Source organism: Aquarana catesbeiana, linkage group LG06 (assembly GCF_042186555.1).
Source record: "Aquarana catesbeiana isolate 2022-GZ linkage group LG06, ASM4218655v1, whole genome shotgun sequence".
Lineage (NCBI taxonomy): Eukaryota > Metazoa > Chordata > Amphibia > Anura > Ranidae > Aquarana > Aquarana catesbeiana.
In genome coordinates, this window is record NC_133329.1 from 341,486,592 (window position 1) to 341,500,830 (window position 14,239).

The 14,239-nt window shown below is 43.3% G+C and overlaps 1 protein-coding gene across 4 annotated transcripts in view; it reads right to left on the bottom strand.

Annotated features, from left to right (window-relative positions):
• Positions 1-14,239, bottom strand: part of MYO3B (myosin IIIB) — a 635,651-nt gene that overhangs the window by 111,146 nt on the left and 510,266 nt on the right. For all 4 annotated transcript variants that reach the window (XM_073633937.1, XM_073633938.1, XM_073633935.1 and 1 more), the window contains exons 29-30: positions 6,468-6,582; positions 2,254-2,317 (exon numbers count right to left, since the gene is read on the bottom strand). In XM_073633937.1, coding sequence (XP_073490038.1) covers positions 2,254-2,317; positions 6,468-6,582 — 179 coding nt within the window. The remainder of the gene's footprint in view (positions 1-2,253; positions 2,318-6,467; positions 6,583-14,239) is intronic.

Sequence of the window (14,239 nt, forward strand, 5' to 3'; positions counted from 1 at the left end):
CTTCTTTTCACCACTCCAGTGGCTGCTGATCAAGGATGCATGCACTGTCCTGTCACCATTTGAGGAGGCCACAAGGATGGTGAGCAGCGACAATGCATCAGTGACACTGTCCCTCCAGTCTTCCTGCTGGAGCACACACTTCGTGGAATCATGGACAGGGCACTTGAGCAGAACAGCGGGAGGAAGAGGAGGACTTCCTTTCCTCTCAAGGCCCCCTTTATCCAGAAAGCATTCCTGCAGGTCTGCCAAACACACAGGAAGAAGAAGAGGAGGAGGATTGTGTCAGCATGGATGTCGAGGATAACAAGCAGCAGTCTTCAAGGGATGGTTTTCAGTCCCCAGAAAGAGGGTTGTACGTGGCTGGGAGGAGGTAGTTACGGATAATGTGATCCTTAGTGACCCACAAGACTCAGAATCGAATGCCTCTGCAAACGTGGGATGAATTAGAGCAGAGACTGCGAGCCAGGCCTTCTCGTCCAACATCAGTGCCTGACCTCACAAATGCGCTTCTGGAAGAATGGTCAAACATTCCCATAGACACACTCCTAAACCTTGTGGTCAGCCTTCCCAGAAGATTTTTCACGATTCGGAAACGCCACAAATCGCGGGACGCCCTTGCGATCCCCGTTACTTTGACTGTCATCAAATCGCGACGCTATTCTGCCACAATTGTCACGCAAACAGAATCGCGGGACACCCAACGCCCAAAAGAAGTACAAGAACTTCTTTTGGGCATCGGGCGTCCTTCAATTTTGTTTGTGCGATTTTACCGAGATTCGTCAGGCGACATTTGCAGCAGAATCGCGCTGCGATTTGGTGCCATTCAAAGTAACAGGGATCGCAAGGGCACCCAACGATTTCTGGTGTTTCCGAATGGCGGGCAGAATCACTGCGATCCTGCCCGCAAAATGGAATGTCGTGGTGCAAATGGAGCCTTAAGGGCGCACAGGCGCTGCCCCTCTATCCATCGCCGCCTCCCCCTCCCTATCCATGCATCTGCCCCCTTGCAGGACACCAGATGCATAAATTACAATGGAGGGGGTGTTTTTTTAAGCACCTAATTAGAGCCATAGGCTCTAATAGGCTTCAAAATAGGGCGGGCTCGGGGCACAGAGAATGCGAACGGAGCCCACCAAGGTCTCAGACTGACCTCAGATGGGGGGGGGGGGGTAGGTGCCACCAGCCGCTCGGGGGGGGGGGGTGTTTGAGGAACCCCCAAAAAAACACCAGCCGCCACAGTTTATGACAATAACACTGGCCAGGTCAACAGCACCAAAAAAGAGAAATATTAGGGACATAGATGTACAGGCTAAATCTCTACTCATGGTAATGAGTACAAATGGGGCATGTGGGATTATACAACCTGTGCATCCCAGCTTGGATAGAAAATCCCATTAATAGTAGCTCTGGGGACGTAGACGATGACCTTTAATCTCTTTACCAATCCACTTTATCTGCTTCCATGCACATTATTGGCAAGTACTACAAAGTGAGGCCTTGTCAGTTCTTAAAAGGGTTAAATTGCATTGAACAAGTAACATATAAAAAAAAAGTATTTTTTTTTTAAACAAGCTCATTTAAAGCCGTATTTTTATGAACTGTAAGTCTCAGGGCACATCTTGCTCTGTCCCCCCCCCTTCCCCCATGCTTCATTTGTATCAGAAAAAAGCTATAGGAAGGTACTAATCTGCTTAACATTTCTAAGTATATCATCCAGCGGATTTTGTTATTTTTTTTCTATCTTACATATGCTCTACAGAGTTACTGGCAAAAAACTGTACATTTTCTTCATTTCATCCTTTCAACATCAAATGGTAAGCAGCAAAAATTGGATCAAACTTCAAAGCCGGCGCTGTGCTCCAAGTCACAGAGAGACTCCTCCGTTTCACATATTGAATTCGAGCAGGATATCAAAGTGCTACCAAAGAACCTCAGGTCTTTACTAAAATAGAGGCTGTAACATCTGCAGCTAAGCGAAGAGCACAGACACACCACCTCGGGGAGCAGCAAGCGTTTTATTCTCCGCAGCGTATTTCCAGCCTTTTGATGCTCTTTTCACTGTACCTCCCTGTCTTTCTACAGAACTCCGGTTCTTAGCAAGCTAGGGCTTTTGTCTCAGAGACTTCAAAACATAACTAACGGTTTCATGTTCACATGGTTCAGCCAAAGAGCCGTGAACACAGCACAGAACATTATACGCAGGAATGTTAAGTAACAATGTAGAGTTACTTCAGAGACTTTGTGTAAAACTACCTGCCCTGACTGCTTGTCCCGGTGGTTGGGCTCTGTGAAATGGCTTGGGACACAGTTCTCTTGCCTGAAATTGCAAGCACAGAAAAAAGATTAGAAAAAAATGAGTATTAAAATACAATTACACAGTTAAAGGTACATACAGGTCAAACTTTATATAACAGAAAAAACTCAACTCTGAAGATCCCTGTGGTTTCCGGTAACCTGGTCATCTTGGAACTTCCTGTAACTGAGCCTGCAATAATAAGGGCCAGGGAGTCCAAGTTCCTAATTCCAACTATCTGCCCTTTCTTCTGTATGTCTCGAGCTACCTTGTTCTATTATGTAGTCATCTGAACACTAAAGAGTATCTAAACCCCAAAAACAAACATTTTATACAGTATATTGGAGCTTACCAGTTTCCAGATAAGATGCATTAGGCTTTCAGTCAGAAAGGAAGATATTGCTGGTCATGTAACCAACCATTAAAATCGCTATATGGACTACAGAGTTGCCAACTCAATCCTTTTACTTGTTATAGCTGGTCATATACCAGTAAAGGTTTGTTAGAAAATTTTAGTTTTCAGAACACTCATTTGATTTTCTAGTAGTGAGATAGTGGGATCAAATCTACAGTGCCTTGAAAAGGTATTCATACCCCTTGAAATTTTCCACATTTTGTCATGTTACAACCAAAAACGTAAATGTATTTTATTGTGGTTTTATGTGATAGACCAACACAGTGGCACATAATTGTGAAGTGGAAGGAAAACGATAAATGGTTTTCAAAACGTTTTACAAATAAATATCTGAAAAGTGTGGCGTGCATTTGTATTCAGCCCCCTTTACTCTGATACCCCTAACTAAAAACTAGTGGAAGCAATTGCCTTCAGAAGTCACCTAATTAGTAAATAGAGTCCACCTGTGTGTAATTTAATCTATCTCAGTATAAATACAGCTGTTCTGTGAAGCCCTTAGAGGTTTGTTAGAGGACCTTAGTGAACAAACAGAATCATGAAGCCCAAGGAACACACCAGACAAGTCAGGGATAAAGTTGTGGAGAAGTTTAAAGCAGGGTTAGATTATAAAAAGAAAAAAAAATATCCCAAGCTTTGAACATCTCCTGGAGCACTGATCAATCCAACATCTGAAAAATGGAAAGAGTATGGCACAACTGCAAAACTACCAAGACATGGCGGTCCGCCTAAACTGACAGGCCGGGCAAGGAGAGCATTAATCGGAGAAGCAACCAAGAGGCCCATGGAAACTCTGGAGGAGCTTCAGAGATCCACAGCTTAGGTGGGAGAATCTGTCCACAGGACAACTATAAGTTATGTACTCCACAAATCTGGCCTTTATGGAGGAGTGGCAAGAAGAAAGCCATTGTTGAAAGAAAGCCATAAGAAGTCCCGTTTGCTTTTGCGCAAAGCCATATGGAGGGCACAGCAAACATGTGGAAAAAGGTGCTCTGGTCAGATGAGACCAAAATGGAACTTTTTGGCCTAAAAGCAAAACGCTGTGTGGCAGAAAAATAACACTGCACATCACCCTGAACACATCGTCCCCACCGTGAAACATGGTGGTGGCAGCATCATGTTGTGGGGATGCTTTTCTTCAGCAGGGACAGGGAAGCTGGTCAGAGTTGATAGGAAGATGGATGGAGCCAAATACAGGGCAATCGTGGAAGAAAACCTGTTAGAGTCTGCAAAAGACTTGAGACTAGGGAGGAGGTTCACCTGCCAGCAGGACAACGACCCTAAACATACAGCCAGAGCTACAATGGAATGATTTAGGTCAAAGCATATTTATGTGTTAGAATGACCCAGTCAAATCCAAACCTAAATTCAATTGAGAATCTGTGGCAACACTTGAAAATTGCTGTTCACAGATGCTCTTTATACAATCTGACAGAGCTTGAGCTATTTTGCAAAGAAGAATGGGCAAAAATGTCACTCTCTAGATGTGCAAAGCTGGTAGACACATTCAAAAAGACTTGCAGCTGTAATTGCAGTGAAAGGTGGTTCTACAAAGTATTCACTCAGGGGGGCTGAATACAAATGCACACCACACTTTATCAGTTTCCTTCCACTTCACAATTATGTGCCACTTTGTGTTGGTCTATCGCATAAAATCCCAATAAAAAATATTTACATTACGTTTTTGGTTGTAACATGACAAAATGTGGAAAATTTCAAGTGGAATGAATACATTTTCAAGGCATTATACATTCATTTTTTTATCATAGTGATGAGAAAATCTAAAGCAGAAGGATGAAAAATGTTTCTTGAACAAATGAAATTCTAATTGTAAATGTGGTTATCCTTCAGAAAAATTTTACATATTGTAATAAACTTGTTTATTGCGTCTGGGATTCCATTAAAATATAGAGGGATAAAATTTAGGGGATTTAAAATTAAATTAGTTTACTAAGTGATAGCAAGAAGGAATATTCTGAAGAATATTTTTTCTACGAATATTCAAAGGAAGATCTAACCATGTGTGGCTAACTTAACACTTTCATCTCACAGGTCAAGACAAAGACTGCATCTCTACTAAGATCAACAGGCACTTTCTTTACTTACTAAGAATGTTCTTACCCTAAAAAAAGGAAATTAATGCCCCCACATCTAAAAACTGGTAAACTGCAATATGTTAAATTGTTGTTCTTGGGTTTAATTATCCTTTAAGCCTCCATAGCAGTCACCTAAAAAGAGATGTAGATCTAAGAGGGGCATGTTTAATAACAAAGACAGCCCCCATGATACTATTGTGCACTGCAGTGACGTAGGTGTCGGTGGATGGAACCATAGTGTGCAGTGGGGGGCACAGGCATGTGACACACCCATAAATGTGGGATGCTATAGATTTTGATGCAAAATAATAGCTTTGCATGACAATCAAGTTCAGACTTGGATAGAGAGGTAAGTTTTACACAGGAAGCTGTACCCAAAAAGGCATGCAGAGGGCAAAGAATAGTCACCAGTATTATCTATGGTCTTCTTGCAGACAATATTTCCCCAATACTAATTTATCAGGCCTTTGCTTCCTCCTTATGTCAGAGCCTCCATGGAAGGAGAACATTCAGCAGCACAGTAGTGATATCACCAAATCTTGCTGCAAATCTCCTGAGATTAACAGTCAGAGCCAGGTAGTATACTGCTATCTTTCAGGAAATAAGTCAAGACAATTGGTACATTTTTCAGGGTAATGCTTAAGCCCAATAAACACTCACCCACAACATAGCAAATCTTCACTTTGTTAGTTCTGTTTTGCAGAAAGAGTGCACTTTTTTTGGAAAAAAATCACTTTTTTGAATAAAAAAATAAGACAACAGTAAAGTTAGCCCAATTTTTTTTTTATATTGTGAAATATAATGTTACGCCAAGTAAATTGATACCCAACATGTCACGCTTGAAAATTGCGCCCGCTCGTGGAATGGCGTCAAACTTTTACCCTCAAAAATCTCCATAGGCGACGTTTAAAAAATCCTACAGGTTGCATATTTTGCGGTACAGAGGAGGTCTAGGGCTAGAAATATTGCTCTCGCTCTACCGCTACTTTTTATTACTTATTTTACATTATTTTATTTATTTTTACACTGTTTTTAAAAAGAATTGTGTCACTTTTATTCCTATTACAAGGAATGTAAACATCCCTTGTAATAGAAAAAAGCATGACAGGACCTCTTAAATATGAGATCTGGGGTCAAAAAGACATCAGATCTCATATTTACACTAAAATGCAATAAAAAAAAAAAAAAAAGTAATTTAAAAAAATGACATTTGAAAAAATGTGCCTTTAAGAGGCGTGGACGGAAGTGACCTTTTGACGTCGCTTCCGCCCAGCAGTGTCATGGAGACGAGTGGGCGCCATCTTAGCCTCACTCGTCTCCAGGCACAGGACGGAGAAATATGCGATCGCCTCCGCCGCTACCGACGGCTCCGGTAAGCGGTGGAGGGCACAGGACCGTGGCGGGAGGGGGGGCCCTCTCCCTCCACCGATAAAAGTGATCTCGCGGTGAATCCGCCGCAGGGACCACTTTTATCTGAAAGCTGGCCGCCGCACGAAAACGGGGATACTGGGGTTATGGCAGCTAGCTGCTGCCATAACAAAGCTATCCCCGTTCAAAGTTTGGACGTACATCGTCGTGCGGCGGTCGGCAAGTGGTTAAAAAAAAAAAAATGAAATTCTATATTAATACATTTGGTTACCAATTATTACATATTAACTAGACTTACCACTGTGTATAGTAATTACTAGTGCTTGCACTGTCTGATATGTTATTTTGGAGAAGTAAAGCATTGCTATTTTTCAGGACAATGTAATTCTTCCTCGTAATATATCCCTTGAAAGCTATAAGAAGCAAGCAAAAAGTGAGAATTAATGTTATAAACTATTTACTCATAAATATAGTTGGTAAGTACAAAATGAGGAAACAGTATAAAGGCACAAATGAATGCAGCTGTATTTTATATTACATCCTTAAAGAGGAACTGCAGTCTGCTCACATAATTTGTAATAAAAAACATCCTTGCCATTCTGAAACTTTACTCCAAGAACTTTGCATGTTATTTTATCTATACTGGGATTCTGTACTTGCCAAATATGCTGCAGAAATCTCCCTCCACTGAGTCTGGCTGCAACCATTTTAACTGTGGGCAGCTGAAGCTGCTGCCTGTTTTTAATCTGGATTTACACAGGCACACAGAGGCACACCTCCAGCTTTGTAGCTCTCATTGGCTCTCTTATGACTCATCCCCCCTCCCTTCCTGGCAAGAGAGAGAGAGAGAGAGAGAGAGAGAGCTGTGCATGATGTCATAAGCCTAAGCTTTTTACCAGACAAGAAACAGGAAGTGGACTGTATAAGGTATTTACTGGCAGAAAAAAATGTTTTACTATCCAAAGTTAAAACAACAAGGACAGAAGATTTAATAGATGGAAAAGATGAAAAAATGACTGAAGTTCCACTTTAAAGTGATTGTAAAGGCTAACATTTTTTCTTTTTAAATAGCAAACATGTTATACTTACCTGCTGCGCAATGGTACAGATCAGCCCCGAACCTCCTCTTCTGGGGTCCCCCACCAGTGCTCTTGACTCCTCCTCTTTGTGCACCAATATAGGAAGCCGCTTCATATGGAGGTGCACATGTAGGCTCGCTACTAAGTGGGTTGTGTACATCCATAGACACACACAGCACAGATCGGGCTTGCCCCCAGCTCTGTGCTCACAGGGTTTAAGTGAGAGCAGCAGAAGCTAATGGTTCCCACTGCTGCCTCTTTGTCCTCCTGTGAAAGCAGAGAGAGAGGAGAGAGCCAATAGAGATGAGCACATCGCTGGATCAAGTGAGAACTCAGGTAAGTACAAGGCGGTGGCGATGGTGGTGGAATGTGTTTTTCTTGTACAATATGTTTTATTCTAGTTTTGACATATACAGGTTAAGCTATATAGATTAATACATATATATGCTCAGTTCATTGGTAGAATGTAAATGCAAGGTCCACAGATCAACTCTGGAGTATCAAAATAACGCATGACCCTTTTCAAATGATACAGAATGTGAAGATAGCATTACTGAATGGGGCATCACGTGTTGTTCCACTTATAGGGGCTATGACCTATCCTGATCTGGATTTTGATACTGCGTGGCCTATAAGGGGTTCCAAGTAGTTTCATTATGATAGTTAGCCTACCTAAAAGAAATAAAAAAGATAGCAGAACAGTAGAGAAATTAGAAGGCTAAGAGGGAAAACTATTGAAAGTCCAATAAGACTAGAAAGGGGTGTGGGGGAAGGGGAACATATTTAAAAGGTATAGGAGGGGGGCGACTCCCCCATCTTTGGGGGCTGGTCAACCCTTTTGGTCATTGTCTTACAATCAGGGCTCTTAGATCAGGTTGCAAATAGGCTATCCATGGGGGACCACATTTTTATGAATTTCTCATCTTTTTCCAATAAATAGTCATTAATTTTTCATTGATCATCATGCTGGTAATTATGTTTTCACCTCTTGGAAGGGTCATTGATTTGGCTATGGTTTGTTGGTACTGAATACTGTATATATATCCAGTAATTGCTGCTGTTTTATGTTGGATTTTTTGGATTGGGTCTTTCCACCGGTTACATTTCAGGACCGTGTGCATTAGGGATAAAAACTAATCCAGGCCCTTTTAATTTTGGGGCATGACCACCAAATATGTAGCAGTGATTCCTCTTGCCCGCAGCCTCAGAAGCAGAGGTGTGCTTCTGTATTAGGCAAAAGAGAAGCATTATAATGATGAAAGTATATATCGGAAGAATTCCTTATATCAGAAGAATTCCTCCAGATGCATTGTGTTTTTCTCGAAAGTTATCGAAAGGATTTAATATCTGTAAACATAAACATCTGTAAATCCCTTCTAAATCCACCATCTAAATCTATTGGGAGACTGGTGGAAACATCTCACCATGGTGGGGCATCTTACCAAGCCTAATGAGAAATCCATAATTTGAGCAAGTGTATCAGAGAAGTGTTGAAGTAGATTGTAGTGCAAGCGCCTGCCTGATTGCATACAAATTGAAAGTGTTTAGGTTTGACCTCATATTATATGGTTTTGGTAAATCTGAAGAAAAATTGTACAAGAAAATTGTATGCTCCTGGAGCTAATAACAAATCTCTTGGCTTGGTAGATTAAATGGCAACAAAATTACATTTCTAGGGATGAGCCGAACACTCCCCGGTTTGGTTCGCAGTAGATCATGCGAACAGGCAAATAATTTGTTTGTTAAAGTCTATGGTCTATGGAACACGAATGTAAAAAATCAGAAGTGCTCATTTTGAAGGCTTATATGCAAGTTATTGCCATAAAAAGTGTTTGGGGACCCGGGTCCTGCCCCAGGGGACATGTATCAATGGAAAAAACAGTTGTAAAAAAGGCATTTTTTCGGGAGCAGTGATTTTAATAATGCTTAAAGTGAAACAATAAAAATGAAATATTCCTTTAAATATTGTGCCTGGGGGTGTCCTTAGTATGCCTGTAAAGTAGTGCATCTTTCCCATGTTTATGGATATTAAGGAGAACCCTGCGCCCAAATTAAAAATAGCGTGGGGGTCCCCCAAGCCCCCAGGCACTATATACTCTGAACAGCAGTATATACACTATACAGCCTGCCCTATATACTCTGCAGAAAATTGGGCCTTAGGTGTTGGTGGTACCAGAATACTGTAAGCCCTCACAGTTATGCCCCGTACACACGATCGGATTTTCCGATGGAAAATGTGTGATAGGACCTAGTTGTCGGAAATTCTGACCGTGTGTAGGCTCCATCACACATTTTCCATCGGATTTTCCGACACACAGTTTGAGAGCAGGCTATAAAATTTTCCGACAACAAAATCCGTTGTTGGAAATTCTGATCGTGTGTACACAAATCCGACGGACAAAGTGCCACGCATGCTCAGAATAAATAAAGAGATGAAAGCTATTGGCCACTGCCCCGTTTATGGTCCCGATGTACGTGTTTTACGTCACCGCGTTTAGAACGATCGGATTTTCCGACAACTTTGTGTGACCGTGTGTATGCAAGACAAGTTTGAGCCAACATCCGTTGGAAAAAATCCTAGGATTTTGTTGTCGGAATGTCCGAACAAAGTCCGACCGTGTGTACGGGGCATTACTCTTGTTGGGTGCAGGAAGGGGCCCTGCTGTGAAATATTATATCACGAATTGTAATTACATGCCCCTGTGGCAGGTCACTTTTTGAAGTCTTGTCCTACCCGTCCAGGGAACACCCGAACCTTGAGGTCCTGTCACGGACAGACCTTAGGTGGCATTTTTTGTTCCCCAGTTATCCTGAAGGATAAGCCCCTGGTTTCGATTACCCTTTCTTGGACTGAGTTGTCCATCGAGATACAGGCTAATCAACTCTGGGGCTGCAGGCCTGTTCATTGATGCTGCCTTTGTATCGAAACACTCGATTCCACTGCAGCTGCATGACACTCCACATGCTATTGAGGCTCCTGATGGGAGACCTCTACAGCCTGTCCATGTGACTCACGAGACTGTTCTGTTGTCCGTGGCCGTAGGGGCTCTTCACCATGAAATAATCCAATTCCAAGTTATTTCCTCACCTAAGTTTCCGCTGGTTATTGGTTATCTTTGGTTACTGTTTTGATTGGCTCCGTGCTGAGGTTCTCGCCTGGTCGCCACAATGCAGTAAGACATGCTTCCAGAAGGTAGCCAAGGTCCTGTGCACCTCTTCACTCTCCTCCCCGCCGAAGGAGTACCACAATTTCAGCGATGTCTTGACAAAGGTCAAGCCGGTAGTTTGCCTCCACACCGGTCATATGATTGCGCAATTGACCTTCAACCTGGTGCCATACCCCCTCATGGCCGGGTTTACCCTTTGTCAGTCTTGGAGGATAAGGCCATGGAGGGGTATGTTGCAGACACACTTTCAGGGTTTCATCCGCAAATCCTCGTCTCCTGCTGGTGCTGGTTTCTTCTTTTTGAAGAAGAAGAGTGGTTAACTGAGACCTTGCATTGATTATAGGGGTCTCAATCGTTTTATGATTAAGAATGCCTATCCAATTCCATTTATTTTGGATATATTTGACTGCCTCAAGGGAGCAACGGTTTTCACGAAGCTTGGTTTGAGAGGGGCATATAATCTCTTGAGGATTAAGGAGGGCGATGAGTGGAAAACCCGAACAGGCCATTATGAGTACCTCGTAATGCTTTTTGGCCTTTGTAATGCCCCGGCAGTTTTCCAGGAATTTATTAACGATGTCCTCCAAGATTTGTTTCAGTTATGTGTGGTGGTGTATCGTGACGATATCATCATATTTTCTAAGTCCCTGGAGAGCCATCACACAGATCTCTGTTGTGTGCTTTAGAAACTAAGAGAGAACAATCTCTATTGTAAATTGGAGAAGTGTGAATTCCATCGTGAACAGGTTAAATTCCTGTATTATGTCATTTCCACTGCTGGTTTTTCGATGGACCCAGAGAAACTTTCAGCAGTCCTACAGTGGCCCCCGACCCGTGGGTTTACGTCCTTTGCAGCCAACTATTATTGGAAGTTTATTCATAACTTCTCATCTCTGGTCAAGCCCCTGACTGATATGACCAGAAAGGACGTTAACCCAGAGTTGGTCTCCGGAGTCCATTAAGGCCTTTGAGAGTCTCAAGGCTGCCTTTGTTTCTGCTTCTGTGTTAGCACATCCTGATCCTATGTTACCTTTTTATCCTTGAGGTTGATGCTTCTGAGACTGGAGTTGGTGCCCTTCTGTCTCAACGTCCTACCTCTGAGAGCGCTATGCATCCTTGTGGCTACTTTTCCAAGAAATGAATGTCCTACCTGTGAGAACGCTATGCATCCTTGTGGCTACTTTTCCAAGAAATTTACGTCCTACCTCAGAGCGCTATGCATCCTTGTGGCTACTTTTCCAAGAAATTGTCATCAACGGAGTGCAATTACGAGATTGGTGAAAGAGAGCTGTTAGCGATCATTTTAGCCCTGAAGGAATGGAGACATCTTCTTGAAGGTACCACTGTGCTGGTTCTCATTCTTACTGACCATAAGAATCTCACATTCTTGTCTGAGGCTAAACACTCTCCCAGAAGGGCGCGATGGGCTCTTTTCTTGTCTAGTTTCAATTACATTGTCTCATTTCTACCTGGTACTAAGAATGTAAGGGCTGGCGCTTTGTCACAACAATTTTCCTCCACTTCCAAGATGTAGTCGGTTCCGGTTCCTGTGATTCCTCCTCATTGTTTTCTGGCTATGGTTCGCACCAGTCCCACTTCTCCTTTGGGTGACAAAATTCTTGCTGCTCAGGTCCATGCTCCTCCTGAGAAACCTTGTGACCGCTGCTTTGTCCTAGAGAGTCTCCGTACTGCCGTGCTCCAGACTTACCATTCTCCCAAGGCTGCTGGCCACCCTGGGAAGAATCAACTCTTTTGGGCCATTTCCCAACAATTCTGGTGGCCCAGTCTACGTGCTGATGTAACCGCCTTCGTAGCTGCCTGGTCCATGTGTGCTCAGAGTAAGACTCCAGGACATCTTCCAGTGGGCCTCCTACAACCCATACCCAATGGAGAGAGGCCCTGGACCCACCTGTCTATGGATTTCATTGTGGCGTTACCCAACTCCCAGGGCAACACAGTTATCCTTATGGTGGCTGACCGGTTCTCGAAAATGTCTCATTGTATCCCACTTAAGAAGTTGCCCACTTCTAAGGAACTGGCTTCCATTTTTGCTCGGGAGTTCTTTCGCTTACATGGGCTACCCAAAGTGATTATCTCGGACAGGGGTAGTCAGGTTGTGTCCCGGTTCTGGTGAGCCTTTTGTGCACAGTTGGGAATTCAGCCGCATCATACGCAGTCTAATGGGGCCGCAGAACAAGCCAATCAGTCCTTGGAGCAATTTCTACATTGCTATATATCTGACTATCATAACAACTGGTCAGACCTCTTACCGTGGGCGGAGTTCGCTCACAATAGTGCCTTGAATTCTGTTTCCCAATTGTACCCTTTTATGGCAAATTATGGTTTCCAACCTTCCATGTTGCCTGACTAATTTGTTCCGCAGACTATTCCTGCGTTAGAGGAGCATCTCCGTGGTCTTTGATCTACTTGGGCACAAGTCCAGGAGGCTTTGCGACATGCTAACGATAGGTACAGACTCCATGCTGGCCACAGGGGCCTGCCTGCGCCTTCCTACCAGGTTAAGGATAGGGTCTGGCTGTCATCTCGCAACCTCCGACTTCGTGTTCCCTCTCTGAAGTTCGCACCTCGGTTTATTCTGTATTCTTCGCAGGATTAACTCAGTGGTTTACGCATTACACCTTCCTTCTATATATGCGTATCTCAAATGTATTTCATGTCTCCTTATTTAAACCTTTGGTCTGCAACCGCTTTACCACCTCGATGCCTCTTCCTCACCCTGTACAGGTTGGGAACCATGAGGAGCATGAAGTATACTCCATTATTGACTCTCGTAGGTTCCGTGGGCGCATAACGTACCTGGTGCATTGGAAAGGGTACGGTCCGGAGGAACGCTCTTGGGTCTCATCCTCGGACATACATGCCCCTGTCCTCCTCTGTGATTTCCATAGACGTTTTCCCCTCAACCCTGGTGGTCCTCCAAGGGGGAGGGGTCACTGAGGAGGGGGTACTGTCAGGGCTGGGCTTAGCCCTTCCTTTTCTGAGCTGGCCGCTAAGCTGTCAGCTAATTTCCAGCTCCTATCTCTCCACAGTGACTCATCTGTTGATGATATCCTGCTCGTCAGTCCTGCCTACTTAAGCCGTCCAGTCCAGATGATCTCTGCCTTCGCCTTGGTCACATCTCTAGATGCTCTCCTGTGTTCCTGTTAAAGACTTGCTTGGCTGACATTCCTTCTTGAGCCAGATCCTGCTTGTTGTTCTACTACGCTGTTCTCTGGCTTGTCTGACTATCCGTTCCGGTTCCTGAACTCTGGCTATGTTTTGACTACTTTTACTCTGTTTACCTTTTTTATTATTTTTAAACAAGTGTGATTTAACTGTACTTCTGTCTCAGTCTGATTCATGGTTTCTGACAGTTCCGAGGCCCTCAAATTGTCCGTGAACGCCCCATATGTTCGGTTCTTTTTAGAACAAACGAACACTCAATGTTCGAGTCGAACTTACGTTCAACTTGAACCGTGGGCTCATCCCTAGACATTTCTCCCAAAGCTACTTTATTTATTGTGGTATTGTATTCTAACACTAGGAAGCCTTCCCCACCGTCAGAATACAATGATCAGTGTTGCCGGCTATAGATAACGGCACTGATCATTCAGAAAAAAACTTGACAGCCTGGCTGAACAAAAGTTGATCGGTCAGCCCACAAATGGATTAAAATTCAGCTGGTCCCTGCTGAACCGATGTAATTTCGATCCATATATGGTTGGCTTAATCTTTTGATATCTTTATGCTTTGTATGTATAAAGCTAGGAGCTCTAACACTAGAACAAATAAAATGGAGATAGAGGGCATCCTTGTCATACCTC